At 38.7% G+C, this 19,434-nt stretch overlaps 1 protein-coding gene across 1 annotated transcript; it reads right to left on the bottom strand.

Moving 5' to 3' along the window:
- Nucleotides 1-10,770: 10,770 nt before the first annotated feature.
- kbtbd8 (kelch repeat and BTB (POZ) domain containing 8) lies at nucleotides 10,771-18,254 on the bottom strand. Its single transcript, XM_077203074.1, has 4 exons — nucleotides 18,208-18,254; nucleotides 16,889-17,096; nucleotides 12,975-14,092; nucleotides 10,771-11,905 (listed from the first exon to the last, which is right to left on the bottom strand). The coding sequence occupies exons 1-4, from the start codon at nucleotides 18,221-18,223 to the stop codon at nucleotides 11,442-11,444; spliced, it is 1,806 nt and encodes a 601-aa protein (XP_077059189.1). The 5' UTR covers nucleotides 18,224-18,254; the 3' UTR covers nucleotides 10,771-11,441.
- Nucleotides 18,255-19,434: the final 1,180 nt, after the last annotated feature.

Below are 19,434 nucleotides of genomic sequence, written 5' to 3'. Positions count from 1 at the left end.
TTTGAGCTCCTGTATAGCATCAGTGATGCTTGCCTTACTAAACACCACTAATAAACCAACCTATTTTTAGATATTTATTACAAATTACAATTTACAGACAAGGTTATTGTCACAACCTAGCATGCACCATTCAAATATTTTGTGTTTTGTAGTGTTGGTAATGTTAAGTTGCATGTTTGGACTAAATCTTTGGGCTTATAGAAAGCGTATAGTCAATGATGCGCTTTGGGTGGCATATTGCCACAGAGGCCACTAATTCCTTCTTTATCTATACTCATATCCTCTGTGGCAGGTTGTGGTAGGATAATGAGGCTCACTGGGCAGTCCTAACACATGCACTGCACTCCCCTCCCGGGGCAATAGGATGGCACAGATGTAATTACATTCAGAGAGTGAAAACAAGAGAAAGGGAACAAGACATGGCCATGATCTTTTGCCAGAGCATGCATGCTCAGCCCCCTGGGGAGGGACAATGGGACTATCATGATCTGTGGAGATGTGTTTTAGGAGTTCACAGAGAACGAAAGGCCTAGCTAATTGGAAACAACTGGAAATCTGGCTTTTGCTAAATAAAGCCTAATGAAATATACTCAAGAGTGCTCATTCACTTACCCCCCAGTGATATCAACCAAAACATGTTTCTCTGTAAGTTGGACAAATTGCTGTCAGTCTGTGCATTGGTGGTGGGGATTTTTCAGGGACTCTTTCTGCAAGTTACATGATTATGCCAGTAGGTGGCGACTAGAATATTACGAGTGAGCCAATGATTCATTCAGAGATTACAACTGTATGGTAGGTTAAAAATTTGCTACGCGTCCTTTAAATGGGTCCTATTCTGCTTTTTTTACATTTTCAACTTTCTTTAGTGTGTAATCATGTTGATGTTTGAGCATGCAAAAGTTACAAAATATGCAATTCTCCCAAAGGTCTGTCTAGCACATGTATGCATCGAAAGAAAATCAGTGCAGTGGAATGATAATTCATTCAGTGTGAACAGCTCCTAGCTGTTCAATAGCTGTGTCTAAAGTCTAAGTTAATTGATATTACCTTGATTATTGAACCATTCGTTATATGGAATGTAGATACATACAATGAATATCACAGTCACAATCATATGGTGGGTCTGAAAAGCAGCACTCAAAAGTACTCTTGCTTGTGTGACATAGCTTAATTAATAAGTAATGGAAATTGATAGCTCCCATTTCAAAGAATCAGACTGATGACTTGCTTATGTGCAATTGTGTGATAGTGTTTCTAATACCGTACCAACACCTAACATCACTCCACCAACGATGAGCACCTGCCTGCTCACATAGCGATTCATTACTACTCACGTGACCTAGAGAGAAGCATTTTGATGAGAAAGTTTGTTCAGTACCATTACGCCCATGAACTCTCAAATATCAGTCACCTGCAAGATTGCTTCTCAATTCATCTTGTAAACTCTCCAACTGTAATAAAAAAACATTTCTGATGACACCTATTGAGGAAAACAACCTCAAGCAAGAAAAACTTGATGATGCATCTGTCTGCTAATATACTTTTTTTGCTTTCTTTTTTATAGCCAGGGTTGCATTTGCATTAAGTATATGTCATTTTAAATTATGTTTATAACTTTTAAATGAACCGTAAATATAAATAATGATCTCATAAGACTAATGCAGTATAATTTATTCAACTTTCACAGTCACAGTTCTCAATTTTGATTGACAAATTTGGTCTGAAATTTAATTAATGTGGCCCTAGCAAGCAATAGCCGTCATTTCACCGTCTAGGTTAACTTTAACTAATGTAGTCCGGCTATGAGTTAACTCTAGCCAAAATAACCTTGAATTTGGTTACACGTCATTTTTGCCAAAATAACTTGCGAGTTGTATGATATTCCATCATGGTAAAACAGCAAAGTAAACAGTGATTTCAAGGTGTTTGGTTTAATTTCTACACTCATTTCATGTCTCTGTTATCTATTTGATGACTAGTCTATTCTTGAGCGATGGTTTACACGTCTATAAAATTGTCACTGTCAGCCCAAATTTTGCCATGTTTTAGCCTAGACATCTGGCAAAATTGCTTGCGGGCTTTTCCACTTTTTCAACTTTAGTTAGTGTGTAATGTTGCTGTGTGAGCATAAAAAAGATCTGCAAGGTTACAAAGCTCAAAGTCCACTCCAAAGAGATATATTTTATTTAACGGAATAAACTTTCCAAGAACTACATTGAATGACTAATTTGGACTTCAACACGTTTTTTACAGATCTTGTGAAGTCAAAAGGTTAATTATTGAAATAATATCTACCCACAGAATATGAAAACAAAAAAAATGGTGTGAGGCCTAGTTGAGCTGCATTAGAAGACACTGGCTACATTTACACGCAACCAAATAATCCATTAGTAATCGGATTGACGGCTCAATCGGACTGAAAAGCCTTCATGTAAACACCTTAATTGATCTGATTGAGCTCGATCCGAATGACATTTCAATTGGATTGAAAAAGGTGGTACTTTTCTAATCCGATCGAGAGAACATGTAGCCTAAACACTTGATCAGATTGAAACTGAAAGGGCTCCGCATGTGCAATGACGTATAAATAGCACCATGACGTATGACACGCGGAACGTGTCATAAATTATAGTCTCAGCCTCAGACGTCATGCCCATGCCCAGGACCGTGGGAGCCAGGCTAGAACCGTGGTCCACCCGGAAACAAATGCCATGACGCCAAAACCCCTCGTGAAAGAAGAAAGCCGTTGAGTTTACCAGGATCAACTAAACGCTGGATTTTCAAAAGTATGTGAAGTTAACAACTCCATTGTTGCAGTAAACTTGCACAACGTTGTGAATGAATAATTTATTAGATGCACACCGGTGTGTTATTGTAGGGGCATCGACATTATTGTCACGCCCCTAAACATGACATGGAACAAAACGAACTGTGATTGGTTGTGTTACATGTTAGTCAAACGTCCTCTTGCGCAATCCTTGGCCAAGAAAAGCAACGTTAGAGTCCAGACCTTCTGACGTCAGTCTGAAGGCCTAGCTACGCAAGACTATATAAAGGAGTGTCCTGTCATTCTAAAATTCTCCTTTCACTCAGCGTCTTTGAAGGGGAGCAGGACAACATCCCACCAGTCCTTGTTTCGAATTCTCATCCACAGACGACTGGTTTTGGGTGCGGGAAGGGGCATTTTTACTGCGTGATGAACAGTGTTGGGAGTAACGCGTTACAAAAGTAATGCTTTACAGTAACCTTTAACTTTAAATGCACATATCAACCCGATCACTTTGTTTAGCCATGGAAACACTACATTTGGATTCATCAATCAGAATAAATTCAGTCCGATTGAAACAAAAGTTGTGCATGTAAACATAGCCATTGTTGTCGCTATGTCAAAGAGACACTGTTTTTTCCACCGTTTCCAAAACTCATTTGTTTGACCTTCCTGAGGCTGATGAACTCAAATTCCTGTTCTGCACATTTTAATGGAGAACAGCTTCCAGAACCTAAAAGAGTACAATGCAGGCTACGCACGAAAGCTTCAGGGTCAGTTTCCACTTTGTCTGAAGTAGACAATCTATTGTTTGTGGATCACAACTTGTAAGTATGTCTTATTATTTGTAGTTATATTTTCTATTAACAGTTCCAATTATAAGTTTTATGTTGTTGCTAAAGCTTTGCTTACGCTCACCTAATAGCCAACATTACATCTGAGTAGAGCTCGCATTTATGGTAAGGGGCGTGTCATTTCCCGAACAGGTGCTAAGTGGTGTAAATCACAACACACTGGGCCAGCTAAACAATCACAAAACATTTCATATTTCGGAAGGAGGGGCTTCATGGAAACAGGAAATAAACTACGTCTTCGAGCCAGACTGGGGAGAGAGGTGCGGTAGTAATGTAAAATATGTGAAAAATAATGTGTTTTTTGAACAATAAAGCATGAAAGCCCCCCCCCCCCCCCCCCCAAAAAAAACTTTGTACTTTGTCTGAGTATTTCAGAAACTGCTGATCTACTGTGATTTTATGCACAACCTTCTCTAGGGTTTACAGAGAATGGTCTGACAAAGAGCAAATGTCCAGTGAGAGGCAGTTCTATGAGTGAAGAGGAGGTCAGAGGAGAATGGCGACTGGTTCGAGCTGATAGAAAAGCAAAAGTAACTCAAATAAGCACTCGTTACAACCAATGTCAACACGTCAAACCTTGAAGCAGATGGGTTGCAGCAGCAGAAGATCACTCCTGTCAGCTAAGGACATGTAACTGAGGCTACAACTCACACGAGCTCAGCAAAATTGGACAATAGAAGATTGGAAAAATGTCGCTTGGTCTGATGAGTCTCGATTCCTGCTGCAACATTTAGATGGTAGGGTCAGGATTTGGCATAAACAACATGAAAGTATGGATCCATCCTGCATTGTATCAATGGTTCAGGCTGCTGGTGGTGTAATGGTGTGAGGGATGTTTTCTTGACACACTTTGGGCCCCTTAGTACCAATTGAGCATCGTTTAAACGCCACAGTCTACCTGAGTATTGTTGCTGACCTTGCTCATCCCTTCATGACCAACGTGTATCTTCTGATGGCTACTTCCAGCAGGATAACACACCATGTCACAAAACTCAAATCATCTCAAACTGGTTTCTGAAACATGACAATGAGTTCACTGTACTCAAATGGCCTCCATGGTCAGCAGATCTCAATCCAATAGAGCACCTTTAGGATGTGGTGGAACGGGAGATTCGCGTCGTCGAAGTGCAGCCGACAAATCTGCAGCAACTGTGTGATGCTATCATGTCAATATGAACAAATCTATAAGAAATGTTTCAGCACCTTGTTGAATGCAATGAAGAATTAAGGCAGTTCTGAAGGCAAAAGGGGGTCCAACCAGGTATTTTATATTAAAAATATTATCAATTGATACAATGAATATAATGTTTAGATGATGATAGAATTAATATATTATGTTTTGAGCGTTATTAATATTCAGTCTAGAATGATGACGCAATTGTCCTTTTCCCTGTAATTGTATAGTCTCTATTTTAAGGTCACCTCATGCCTTTTCAATTGCAGGATGTCTTCTAAGAAAAAGTTGCTATATAAAAGTTGAATACAATAATTCATTTGACTGATCTTTTCAAAGCTTTGTGAGGGCAGGTTTGGAATTGGAAGACACAAACACATTTATTGAACACTTTTTTTTTTATTCTTTTTTCTTAAATGATTCAGTAATCAAAACATTTTGAATTCTTGTTTCATCCCTGAGACAGAATATCAATAATATTTCATCCACCTTACGATGTCACAGTGAAGGAACAATAGCAAACATCAATCAAAAGAAGCTTCCACACAAAGGTGATTACTACATGCTCGTCTTTCCAGGCTTACAAAATGTGCAACCTCTCATAATTCAGCATCTCTCATAAACACATGGAAGATTACATGTTTATGAGACATGGATCATTTTCAAAGATTACAGTTACCAGCTGACAACTGCGATTATCCTTCATTGCGAATGCTTACAACCTTGAAAAGCTTTTGTGATTGGGTTTGGCTATAAATTACGTAGGAAGCCTCACATCCTCATGAATAAGCACCAGACAGGATCCTTACAGGAACGGCTCGAAGGAAAAAATATGGATAAAAATGAAAGCATAAAAAGTCTTTCATTTCACGTGAGCTGCAGGCATTCAGGCTGTCCTTGCATTCTGATTGTCTCCATCATAATGGATTTTTGTTTTTACGTCATTGCTTGCTAAACAAAAGAAAAAAACTGCTTTGCATGTGCCTCGATTCAGTGAAGTGGGCTCTCCTCTGGTATCTCTCTTCCATTACATTTTCAACAGCCCGACTGCTAAAGTCAAAGCTGCTCAGGTGAGCTTATGATGGAGCTCCAGCTGGGAGCATTTGTTTTGTGTGTGGAAGAGAAGCAATGGAAGCGTGTCTGATGTATTCCTGCTGTCTTTCTTCCACTGCATTATAGGGTGACATTGGGGAAAGTGAAGCCAAGGGCAGTATGATGAAGCCCTCTGCCTTTGCTATTACACATGGGACAACTGGGTCTCATGCTCATTTTCTCCCTTCTCTCTCTCTCTCTTGCTCTGTCTTTTTTATATGTTCGTCCTGTGTGCTGCTGGTATAATAGACACTTAGAAACCTGTTCATGTGGTATATTACATATGTAATATGTTTGTCATTTGCTATCATCCCAGAGAGCAACATAGTGTCGACCCAGATCCGGCCCACATCTGGTACATGTGGATTCCAAGCGTATCAGATGTGGGTCGGATCTGGGCCGACACTATGTTGTTGTCTGTGTGTCTTCAAGAACTGATCATTTTCAAGTTAAGGATTTGAACGCTGACTGGTGCTCTATGTTAAAAGCATTAATTAGGCAGCGTTTACAAGGCGGAGATCTGAAACCATTCAGCTGCGAACAATTTCAAAATCATTCGCGATTTATTAATTTCACATCTGGAAGAGAGGCGTACCCACATTTTTTTTTCATTCTCTAAAACACTTATGTAGATTTGAGAAATGATCGTAAGATCAAATGTAGGACTGTTTCTAGGCAACATTTTTTAAATGAGGCTCTGTGTCTTTAAGACTCTTCATAAGTCCTTTTACAAAGTCTTGATTTTGTTTTGGGGGTCTACTAGAATAGGGTTTCAAGGACCGCAAAGGGGGCGCTAGCGAGCACACTTCTGAAACCTAAAATGACAAATTCAGTCTTGTGGACTTAATGGCCATGTGGATGCTTTAAGTGCATATGAAGTGTGCCATTTGGGATGGGGCCTAACGCAACTAAACCAGGCCTCGCCCTATTTTTTATTTATTTATTGCATATACATTGGGTGGGAATTGTGAAATGTACATTCCTGGAAGAAAACTCAAGACTACAATGGAATTTTCAGAATTTCGGAATGGAATTTTGAAGTGCTCAAGTGTGAAGTTTGAGTGTTCAAAAACAGTGCTTAATGATATAGAGAATAATCTCAGATAGCAAATGACTTCTGGCCCAGTTGTGGCCCACATCTCCCACATCTCCCTACATATCATATGGAATGCCAGCAATGACTCAACCTTAGTGTGGCTAGCAATAGCATACATATCCGGACCTCATCTAGGCCAACTATGGCACATATGGCTCAGTTCTGGCGGCGGCAAAATTCACATGGGCCACACACAGCAAGACACAACTCTCACTTAAACTGGCTTAATGTGTGTGGGACCACACAACCATATACATGGGTATTTTTTTTTTCAATTGAGATTTATAGATCATCTGAAAGCTGAATAAATAAGCTCTCCATTGATGTATAGTTTGTTAGGATAGGACAATATTTGGCCGAGATACAACTATCTGGTGTGAAAAACGCCTTTAAAGTTGTCCATTTATGTTCGCGATTGTGCTGCATTCACAAAAATAAATGTTTTATATATTTATGGTAGGAAATTTACAAAATATCTTCATGGAACATGATCTTTACTTCATATCCTAATGATTTTTGGTATAAAGAAAAATCGATAATTTTGACCCTTACAATGTTGGCTATTGCCACAAAAATACCCGTTTTGTGATCCAGGGTCACATATGTGCCATAGTTGAGCCAGATGAGGCCTGGATATGTATGCTATCTGGACTTTGTGCTTTGTAAATTTGCAGACCTTTATCATGCTCAATCAGCAACATTACACACTAAAGAAAGTTGCAAATGTAAAAAAGCATAATAGGTCATCTTTAAAACGAATGCTAAACACCAAGTACTGCCAGAATCTTTAAGATTTGCCCTAATTTGAGAACAAAAATCTGTTAGATTTGCAAGTTGAAGATGGCAAGTTAATTTTCTCAATTGTCACAATTTTGGTGCAAATGAATATTCAGTTATCATCCCAGTTTGATTATAAATAGTTTTCCGTTGAATAATTAAATAGAGCAAACCCTCGTGTAAAAAAACAGGAAGCATGAGGGAGGACAAGCACGGCCATCTGAAACTCTTTAAAGTAGATGGTCAAGGATTTTGAAAATGCATTAGTGAAGCCAAGTTAGATAAAAACTGAAACTCAATTCAGGATAGATATAATGGTAAGCTCAGGATGATTTATGAGACATAACCACTTCATAGAGAGAGAAGTCGTGATAGGTGCAAAGAACCGAAAAGAACATTGAATGAAATCTGTGTGGTTGGGTTTGTATTTTCTTTCTTTTGTGATTTTATATTAAACAAAAACACAGATCACTACAATAGATAGTAAAATTTACTCATCTATAAACTCATCTTCTTTCCTAATATGAACAAAACATTTTAAAGGGCACAATATAATATTGCACCTAATGTTTGCCAAAACAACATGATGACTTTAGTAACCAAAAAATTAGTCTGTTTATCAGCCAGGGGCCATAATAAGTACCCGTTTGTAACATCATACACTGTACAGTATTTCATATATCATCATAACGCAAACAGTGATTTCTAAAACTGTAACTGCAAAAAGTAACAGATGAGAAATAAATGAATTTCAGTTTCTTGCTTTCCACCAAGGAAACTAAAAGAAATCCGTAAAATAACAGAAAATAATAGGCAGCTCATTACCCAATTTTGTCCTATGATTAAAGTAAAATGAAAAAAAAATATTAATTGATGTGCCCAGAGTAAAAAAAAAAAAAATGTTTCTGTTTTAACCGTAAAAAATCTTGATTAAAAGAATTACGTTAACAGGGAAGTCGTTAACTTCCTTTACCAATTATTCACTCATAAAAACATAACACAATTTACTTTTTTATTGTTTTATTTTTCAAATCATGTGCAAGGTGAATTTCACAGTAGAGATCAATGAATGTTTACTAAACGCACACCATACATACAAGCAAACCAAAGACATAAAAAATAAAATGCAAAGCGGAAATGCAAAAGGAAAATAAAACACTGTTTTAACTTCTGTGGATAAATTAACCGCAAGCTGAGAAAAAAATAAAGAAGTGGCTGTAGAGCATTCACACCTGCAACAGCCAACACCACAAAAGAATAATTTATAATTCTTTCAAAGCTTTTATTTAACATCTGACAGACCGGTGTTTTGGAAAGTAGCACTGCCATAACTTATTTTCTGTAATGCTTTGTGTTCTTTAAGACTGGCGCAATCACAAAGAAACAAAAGAACACACTCTGAAAGAAAAAAATGCTTGTGTTAATGTCATGGGTTTTGTGATTCACAATTTAACAGAGAAAAATCACAAACTCTAACAAACCTAAGAGAGTAAATATTAAAATAGAAAAAAAAAGAGCAAAACACACCCATCAGAAAAGAGGAAAAACAGACAAACCAAAAACAAATCTACTTTTCAAGTTAGAAATAAAGGACAAAAAAAAATCCTGTTTTAAAAAACTGTGCAAGTACAGCAAACATATGGTACAGTATATTACACATACAACAAACCAGTTAAATACAGTACTGTGTATCAACAATAATCCTGAGAAGTGTCCATTTCTGGTTCCCGTGCTACTGAACGTATGTGAAACGTGCGGCCAACTGCACCAAAGCCAATGTCATTTCTCATCCCTCTCCCTTCACCAAAACCCCAGATGAGGCTCGGCCTAGCAGGCGCCAAAGAGCCCGACATGAGAGCGCATCAGCTGTCCTATTTAAAGACGCCGCTTACCACGTCCTCAGTCTCCGTGTCTGAAAACAGAGCTCTATATTCGGAGACTCTTTCAAGGGAGGAAATAATGTAGTGCAAAATCAGGAACCTGCATGACGAAATAAACATGAGGCCGAAAAAAATAATGTCGAGAGACAATAACTTAGAAGACTGACAACTTTTGGAAGCGTCAAGCAACGACAAATGGCTGTAAAATCACTGTATATTCTGTACAAGATTGTCAAAAAACCAGCACCAAAAACAATTATTCTTCTCCATAGTTTGCGACTGGAAGGGGATGGAAAGAAATAAAAGAAAGTTTTAATTTACAGGGCATGTGGGATTACATGAATGCTTATATATATATATATATATATATATATATATATATAGGAGGACTGGATTCAATTGCAAAAAATACCTTTTCTAAAGTCAAAAGCAAAATTTACTGTAAAACTTCATATAGGCTTTGCTCACACCATCACTGATGCCTGGGCTTTTCATTTTTCATATGAACAGGCACTGAAACATCCCTGGATACCATCACATCTCACTGAACGTTAACCAGCAAAGGCCATTTTTCCTGGAATTATTCATCGCTTAAGTTTCTAATGCACTTTATCTGAGAAACAATGACAGAACACCTGTTATTGCTGCCATGGGGTGCAGGCTAGGACTCCTTGAACAGGTTTTGGCATTGTGGAGGCATTTATATTCAAACTGCACCTGTAGGTTTCAGATACAAGGACTCGATAAATGACAGTGGAATGCAAGCATCCACATTTTGGCCACCTCTTCTCCAACCCGTCCGATGTTCTCTCCTGATCTGAGCGGTTCTTGTTGTTTGATTGGCTGTCAACAAATTGCCTTCTTTTGATTTCAGCAACACAAAGCTGGTATCCTTTTTTTTCTTCTCCAATATGGAGACTGAGAATAATCTTGTAACCTCACTAAAAGATCTGGCTGGTGATGTGAAATTGCAAAGATATAGATTTCGACGTGGCAGCGGGGGCTCAACGAAACGCCATAAAAGCTGAGTCCAAATGAAAATTAAAAACTGCTGTGATGTTCTAGAACACGAGTTGCCTTAAAGGAAAAAGACAAATTTAAGATTAAAAACAAAATAATACAACCACATCTTGGCAAACAAAATAATATCCATTAATAATCAAACTTCTCCAAGTTCTTAAGCAAACCACAAAAAGTCTCTTTGTATGTGGCATGGGTCAACTTATACATCTGAAAAACTGAAAGAAAAGACAAATTAAAAAAACAAACAGTATTCACACTAACAGTGAGCAAAATCGCTCGTCATACCCGTATAAATATTTATAGCTATAAATATTTATTTTTTCACCTATTAATCTATTTTTTTACTCAGCTGTTGACATACTGCTTGTCCTTAAGGACATCAACTGCTCATGTTCACCAACAATGCATGCCAACAACCCAAGCCAAACAGCAACAAAAACTTTGAAGGAACAATGGAGCAGAAATGACTCAACATCCGTGAAAAAAAAAAGATAATTGCACTTATGATTCACTTTTCTAACTGTAAAACAAGCAAGGGTGCTTTGTGCACAATAGTCAAACGTAAAACACTGTTGTTGTTTTTTTTTTAACTTTTTCGAAAAGCACCCTCAAGTTTATTGATTGAAACCTTTAACGCTTTAAGACTTCCCCTGCAGTTCTGGTGTTGGGGACACAGACAGCACCATGTATTGAGCTGTACCACCATCCCCCTCCTCCAAAAATATTGATCAGCTGTCTCAAACAGCCCGTTGTGTCATGATCTCCCCCTTCTCGCCACTCACAGCACTTTTTGAAGACACTGAGGGTATAGTTTGGCTACCACACACTCAAAATGTCGGCCGAGGTCCCAGAGGCGGTCCGGCGTCTCGTAAACCTTTGTCCAATGGTCGGCTTCATCATCATACTGGTAGAGAGAGTTCTTGCGGCTCGTACGGAACACGTGTTCTTCTACCATGACTTGCGTAGCTCGAACAAACAGATTCAGTCGGCCCTGAAGCAGAAGCACTTTGATGTAGGGGCTGGTCGCCTGGTCGAAGGGGAGGTCTCTTTTACGGCACCATGTGTTCTGCTCGATATCGTACACCTCAACGGTGAATGTGCGCTGGTGGTTCCTGCAGATGCCTGCTATGTAGTAGATGCAGTTTTTATGCAGGGCGGCCAAGCCTTGAGTACGGGGAACGTTCATGGACTGTAAATGTCCCCAGTAGTCTTTGCGAGGGTCAAAACAGAAGAAGTACTCTCCTGAGAAAGAGTTGTAATAAAAGAATGATCAATATCCAAACTGATTGCAAATATTGCCAAATATGTAAATAACATCACAAATTAGTATTTTATATTGTATAGTAGAGTTGTCAAAAGTACCGACTTCGGTACAAAGTCGGAACTGAAATTTTTAAATCGTGACGCTTTGGGTTTAATCGTAAACACCTCTGATTGGCCATTGTGTTCACATGCTCATCGGATATGACTGCGATTGGCTACTATGATCAACGCACTGGAGCATTTCAGAGCACACGGAAGTGTTTGACAGTGTTTTAAAAAACGGGAGTGTTTGAAAGCACAATCTTTCTGCTCCAATTTGTATCTGTGTAAGCGCTCGGTGAAGAACGTCATTGATGTATATTTATAAAATGTTTTTGAAGCGCTTATCATTGTAGCCAATCGAAGACATGGCCGATGAGCGTGTGAGTACAATGGGCAATCTATTGTGTAGTGTTAAAAAGAAACTACTTAACTGAAAAAAGTACACTACAGTAAATGTGATATATGTCACAAGGACACTAAAATAACTAAATAGTGACACTAAAACACTAAAAAAACTAAAATAGTGCTACGAATATTTTTTAAAACAAAAGAAAACGGTGTAAATGTGTATTTATGCATGTTTCAGTGTGTAATATAGACTATAAACAATCTTTATTTAACCACACATGATTCAATCAAATTGCAAAGCATCACAATATCAAAACTGGATTGCGACAGAAGCATGACGGGCTAATCAACTAAAAGCGCAAGCTTTTTCCAGCAAAATATCAGTTGCCCTTTATTTTTTTTTATAAGTATTTTTTTATTTTGACCAATAACTTCCTATGGCAGTTTTTTTCAGGGGCTGAAATGTTGGTGCATCCCTAAAGATTAAAAGCTACTCTAGCTCTTTTATGCTCTGTTATTGCTGAGAGTAGTTAACCCATCTGACCTTATCATCTAAGCAGAGCTATAAGACATGACAGGCCAATGAATTACAAGGATATATGTGTTTGTACACTTTGATGACCCTGATTTCAGGCTACTCTGCAATAACCCCACTCACCTTGCAGCACATAGACGCGGTCCTTATACTCAACTGTGCTGTGGAACTCCATGGCCACCGGCATGGGACTGACCGCCGTCCAGCAGTTGTCTCTGGCATCATAGCACTCCACGGATTTCAAAGCATTTCGTCCGTCCCCTTCGTACACTCGGCCACCCAGGGCGTAAAGTTTCCCGCAACAGTGCACCAGCCTGCAGCCGATGCGTGCCCGGAGCATGGGCGACCGTGGGAGCCACCTGTTGCCAGCATGTTCGTACAGCCAGAAGTCACTCTCTGCGCGGTGGTCGATGCACACCTCGCTGTTGCTCGGCCGATAGCCTCCAGCAATGAAGATGTCGTTCTCTGATGAGACCAAAATGCCGACCTCTCTGAGGTCATTGGGCGGCTTGCACAGCTTGTACACCTTCCCGGCAGCAATGTCCAGGCAAGGCACGGTCTGCTTCTTCCCTGAGTGCTTGTGAGCTGCATCGAAGCAGATGACCATCTCGGATGCAGTCATACCCAGCCGCTGTGGGCAGCCGTTGGTGCCGTTGAGCCAACCCTTATCCGAGGAATCCCTGGACAAGGCCAGGGTGAAGGCTGGGGGTATACGGCTCAGAAAGGCCTCGTCCAGCAGGGGCAAGCGGATGCATTTGGCAAAAACCTCGGGTAAATCTACCTCCCGACGTGGACCGTCGTACTCCAACCAGTGCACAATGCTTTCGTACACATGCTCCTCTTTTTCCACGTTCAAATCGTCACTGTTGAGAATGCTGACCAGCTGTTCTTTGGTCAGATGAAGGAACTCCTGCTCTCCCATCACACACAGAAATTTCTTGCGGATGTAATCTTGTGAGCGTTCACGCAACTCTTGGTGGCCATAGGCATCTGCGAACATGAAGACCCCAATGCAGTTCTGAGGGTCTAAACGGCTGATCATAAACTGGGCACATTGGTCTTGGAGGGCTGGAATCTGGAAGATGCTGGCGGCGGTAAACAGGGCCTGCACGTTAGACTCGGTGAGAGTGACCCGTGAGGTGTAAGCATAGTCCAGAACCAAATGCATGGACTCTGACTCCACGCCAACAATCCGCACCTCTCTCTGACTGCTCTCTGTAAGGCCACTTGTGAACATGGATCTGAAGATAAAACAAAACACCATTACAATGTGAACACAACAAAGCAGTTATGCATCAATGTAAACAGTTGATAAAGAAAATGCAGGTGTAACAGTATATTGGATCCGTGAATTCTGTAATAAAGTGACATCAGCCTAATAATCCTATAAGTGGTTTACATTTGATTACAGTTTACTATATTAAAGAACTACTAAGACCAACCTGAAAATCTTAAAACTTAATTACTAAAAACACATTAGAATAAATGTGAATGATATCCAAGCTTTATTTATTTATTTACCTCATTGGCATCTTAACTAGGAATCGATAAGAATCTGAATCAATACGCAAAATTGGAACCACTAAAATTCAAATGATACCTAACCCTACTACTGAGAGACATTAAAATGCCCCTATTATGCTATTTTAAAAGTTCCTAATTTTGTTTGTCTCCTACTGTTGTAGGTTTACTTGCAAAGGTCAAAAAACACTTTCATTTTATCATAATATACATTGCACATCACAAAATTTTTCAATTATTCCCAAACGACTCGTCAGATGAATCAGTCTCTCTAAATCCCTCCTTTCTGAGAGCCTACTCTGCTTTGATTGGCCAGACGGCCCAGTCTGTTGTGATTGATCTACTGCTTACAGCGCATGTCAGAAGCTAAATGGTATTACTATAACTGAACTTTGTTTCTCAGTGATGGCCTACTTATTTTGAGGTACATTATGAGATGTTGCAATTCCTCACCATCAGCATAAGTGTATATCCATCAAAAAAACGATGTGTATATATTCTAATTTATTGTGGTGCACATTCGAGAACTGTATTAACTATATCAATAACGGTGCTTACATTAGCCGAGCACTAAAGTTTATGACTGATTAAAGTTTGCAAAACAAATCTTGCTCCATCCTTTATCTTTACTCAAAGTAGTAAGAACGATAGACAATCTGCAATAATATAGCAAAGCAGGAAGGCCTGAAAACGGATGCCGAGGTTGCATTTGTTCTGCTCCACGCGTGAGTAACATTGGTTTTGCGGTTTCAAAGAACCAAGATATGCTGTTATTGTAATGTTATCTATAGTAACAGGACAGTTGAGTGTCATTGCTTGTCTGGAGCTGCTGGCAACTAACAACAAACTCTTGCTTGTACAGTATATATTCAAGTGTACTGTATGTTAATTTTTTGTTCTTCCTTATTAATTTGTCATCTTCGCTTTATTTTTCGCAAAGTATAATTTTGCTTTGCTTCAGCTAAGATAAAAGACACATCCACTCATGCATTGCGGGTCTGTGCAGTTTGTGCAATGAAGGGAGGGGTGTTTGTTTGGGTTGATTTTACATATCAAAAGTGTTTTCACTTGCTGAACCTTTAAAACAATGTCTTGACTGATTTTATCACATTAGTCTCATGCCAACAAAGTGTTGCGGTAATATTCTTGAAACAGTAGATATTTTAATGTTAATTGCCTATCCCTGTGCACTTACACTGTAAGCATATTTACTGTAAACATGATTTTTTTTTTATGTAAACTGAGGGACAAATGCTGCCAATAGAGCTCATCTTGTATTGAACCAGGAAATGTTTTTTTTTAATTAAAGTCACCATGAAAGCAAAATGGACAATTCCTATTTATGGCATATTGCATTTTTTTTTATAAAATATTTATCTGTAACCATCCTTTTTTTTAATCAATGTGCCCTCGTAATTTTGAATCAAAATAACTTCCCATCTCTCTTGCAGTGAAATCTGATGATGTTTACAGGCATGAGGGCGAGACAAACTGACACTCACATGAGATCACAGCAATACCAAACCACAACGATCCAATGATACGATCAATTCCTGATGGACAAAAAGTCAGGTCCTACATTTTTCTTGTTCGAGAAGCAGTTTCACTTAGATGTAGGCAGTGTTGTGCCTGAACGCGTTCATTGAACTCTTTCATATTTTGGGCGAACGTGAACTGAATGTACTGTATTACTGCCTGATGAACGTTACTGTGAACCCGTTCATTCTGGTGTCTGTGAACGGCAGCACTCTCAGTTAAACTTCGGTCAATAGGGTGCCGAATTTCTATAGAGCCTCCCAGGCGAAAACCCTAAAACACACCGTAAACAGGCCTTAATATGTAGCGGAAAAAACACCCAATCTGGCAACACCAGCCACCAGTGTGGCAACGCCACATGCGTAATCAAAACAAAAAGCAGCAAGGAGGCGCCGCGTCGTATGATCATTTAAAAAGTTTTATGACAAAGACGATGAGGATGGGAAAAATCTTCAATTTCTGTGCAAACCTTGCCCGCTGATAAAATAATTGCTGCCTGTGGTTCTATATGGGCTGTGGCAATCATTTTGAAAAATAATAGCTCGCAGCAACATATGGAAAAAAATAACTATGAACTAGTTCAAAATTTCAAAGTATGAACTATGAACTGAACTAGTTCATTTTAAAATTTGTGAACTGAACTTTGAACTAGTTCATGTAGAAATTGAACTTTCCCAACACTGGATGTAGGCCTACATCACATCAGGGCAGAAAAGACAATCGCAACTTCCGTTTCATGCCGACTGACAAGTATTGCTATCAGCCAAAATGAATAGGAAAACACTGACTGTCTAATCAATCAGTTTAAAACTTTCATATCCGTGTAAAATAAAAAATGTAATGACTAAATCTGTATACATCATATCTTCAATGAATGAAGGGTCTGTGTTTCAATCTAGGCTATATTTTGCAATTTCTCACAAGGGTTACAAAAACGGTTGATACTTAAAGTTTAGAGGTGGGATCTGTGCAGGTGCTACCTGAAGTAAGGGCTGATGGCAGCGAGGACATTTCTGTGACAAGAAAATGTCTTCCCATTGTCCACTTCCACGACAATGTCAGTCAACTGAGCTTCGTCGTACAGGGCTTTAAGCTGCTGGAGGATGTTACAGGCATGTAGGGCATCTACCCCATTGTAACTTGTGGTTGCTGGAGTCCCATTCTGTACTTGTAACAGCTTTCCTATGTCTACAAGACAAAAGCGTTTGACAGTTGACATTTTTTAGTGGCAATAAACAACATGAATTACAAGTAGGACTCTTTTACAGTGACAGTTTTACATTCTAATGTCTTACAGTATGTATAGATGTTTGTTTACACACAGAAAATAGTATATATAAATATAACTATATATATATATATATATATAACTATATATATATATATATATATATATATATATATATATATATACACACACACACATAAAACTGACATGTAATATGGGAAATTAGCGTTTTTTTATCTTAACTAGCCCTTGATTTCGTTAGAACTGAAGGCGGAGTCAAAAACATTGGGTTTCAATGAAAGTCCTGCTAAACAACAACTTGACAAAACAAAGACTTGAGTAAAGAGCTCATTCAACAGATGTTCAAAAAGTCAACGACATCCATGCTTACTTGCACATGTTGTTTCAGAGCTATTCATAGTGACAAAAATAACAGACAAAACATGTTTTCCATAAACCAACTAACCAACCACAGCCCTTATATGAACTAACCAACCACAGCCCTTATATGTGTGTGCAACTAGATCCGGAAAAAATAAGCTATATGGACCAAACAACTAGCATTGCTTTTGACATGCTCAGAAATTTAACACTCTCCTGCTAATCTGATCAAATACATTTGTTTGGTTTCTACGAGCAAGCGATGCTTAACTTAGCTGTGCTAATCCAGGTGCTGTTTTACCGGTTAGCACAACATCAGGCTAGTCCGGTCTCGAGCCATTCAAGTCCAGACTAGAGCAATTTCAAAGCACGAAATATACCGTGACAACGCATTGTTGTCATGAAAGTACACAGTTAAACGAAGGTTAACGTAGTTGTATAAATGGTATCATAAACCAGCGAGCATTAAGCGAGTGTTTACAGTCTCTCGCTGAGCTAGTCTCGCTAGCTGCTATCTATCCGTACTTTTCTGCCTATATCCAAACAACCACCGGAGTTCGCTGTATATTTGATCAAACCGTCAAACTCTATCACATTCCATCAAAACAAAATAATATCACAGATAATTCACGTGTATACAATTTAGAAAACTTTTGGTCATAAGTTTGGATTTTAAAGAGAAGATCAAACCTCCACTGGCAGCCATTCTCCCCAATCTGTCTCACAGCGACTGGGAAGACGTCACTAATGGCATGGAGCCCCGGAAACAGCCAGCAGCCAATCAGCGTCACCCGAGCGTCCATGACAGCCAATGGGCATTTTTCGATGCCGTCAGTTTTCGTAAAACAGTTCATATCAGGGGACTTTATTCCATTAGGAACGTCTGTGCTTGTGTTTGTACCATGGTCTGTACTGGGTAACTGATATTTATATGCACCTCATGTCTATGGTGGTTACGGCCCTGAATAATAATGATGACACATCTATTTTATTTTTCTTCCTCACTTTTTTTCGTCACATTTGTCTTCTCTTCCCGTTGAAGATGTATTTACATTTATGCCATTGCAAGCACTACAACTTCCACAACTTAAAGCTTAAATGTAGCCTGTTAAACAGAATCAACCCAACAGCTCCCCCTCTTTCTTTTCTTTTCTTTTCTTTTCTTTTCTTTTCTTTTCTTTTCTTTTCTTTTCACTTAAGATTTATTTGCATAGTACTATTAACAATAGTAACTGTTGCAAAGCAGCTTTACATAATTGGAAGCCCAGACCCCCAGTGAGCAAGAACAATGCCACAGTGGCCAGAAAAAAACTCCCTGAGAGTAAAGAAGAAATTTTAAGTCTAATCAATGGGACTTGAGGAACCTTATTCCAGATCAGCCTGAAAGAATTATGTGTGAGTAACAGAAACTGTAATATTTTCTTCAATTACATAGATTTATGTATAGCTGTCATGCCAGAGCCACACTTTGTAGATTCAGACCGGGACAAGTTTGGAAAATGCTACAAATGCATGTGTTTTTAGTGTAACCTAGGGAGTCCCACCCTTTTTTGTAAACCGACCCCCTTTGACCTAAAATATTTACTAACCCCAGTGATTTTAAGTTAATATTTATATACTTTAATAACACATTTGCATGTTCACTGTCCACTGATGCTGGCTAAGGGTCACATGTAGGTAAACAAATAAAATAATGTTTTTTATTAAGTGTTTTTTTTTTTTTCATTTTAAAATTATTTATTTATTTTAATTTTACATTTTTATTATTTAATTATTTATTTGCTGTTTTAATCAACTCATGAACACCCTTGCAGTTCCCTCACAAAATACAACTCGGGGAACACTGTAACCCAAATGCCTAGTTTTATTCACCTATTCATTTATTCAGTTCTTTCATAGGTTTAGGTTTTCTGATTA

This window comes from Siphateles boraxobius, unplaced genomic scaffold (assembly GCF_051911475.1).
Source record: "Siphateles boraxobius isolate OS27281-9 unplaced genomic scaffold, OSU_SipBor_1 5, whole genome shotgun sequence".
Taxonomy (NCBI): domain Eukaryota; kingdom Metazoa; phylum Chordata; class Actinopteri; order Cypriniformes; family Leuciscidae; genus Siphateles; species Siphateles boraxobius.
Note: the sequence above shows the minus strand (reverse complement) of the source record. Positions and strands in the feature narration are given on the sequence as shown.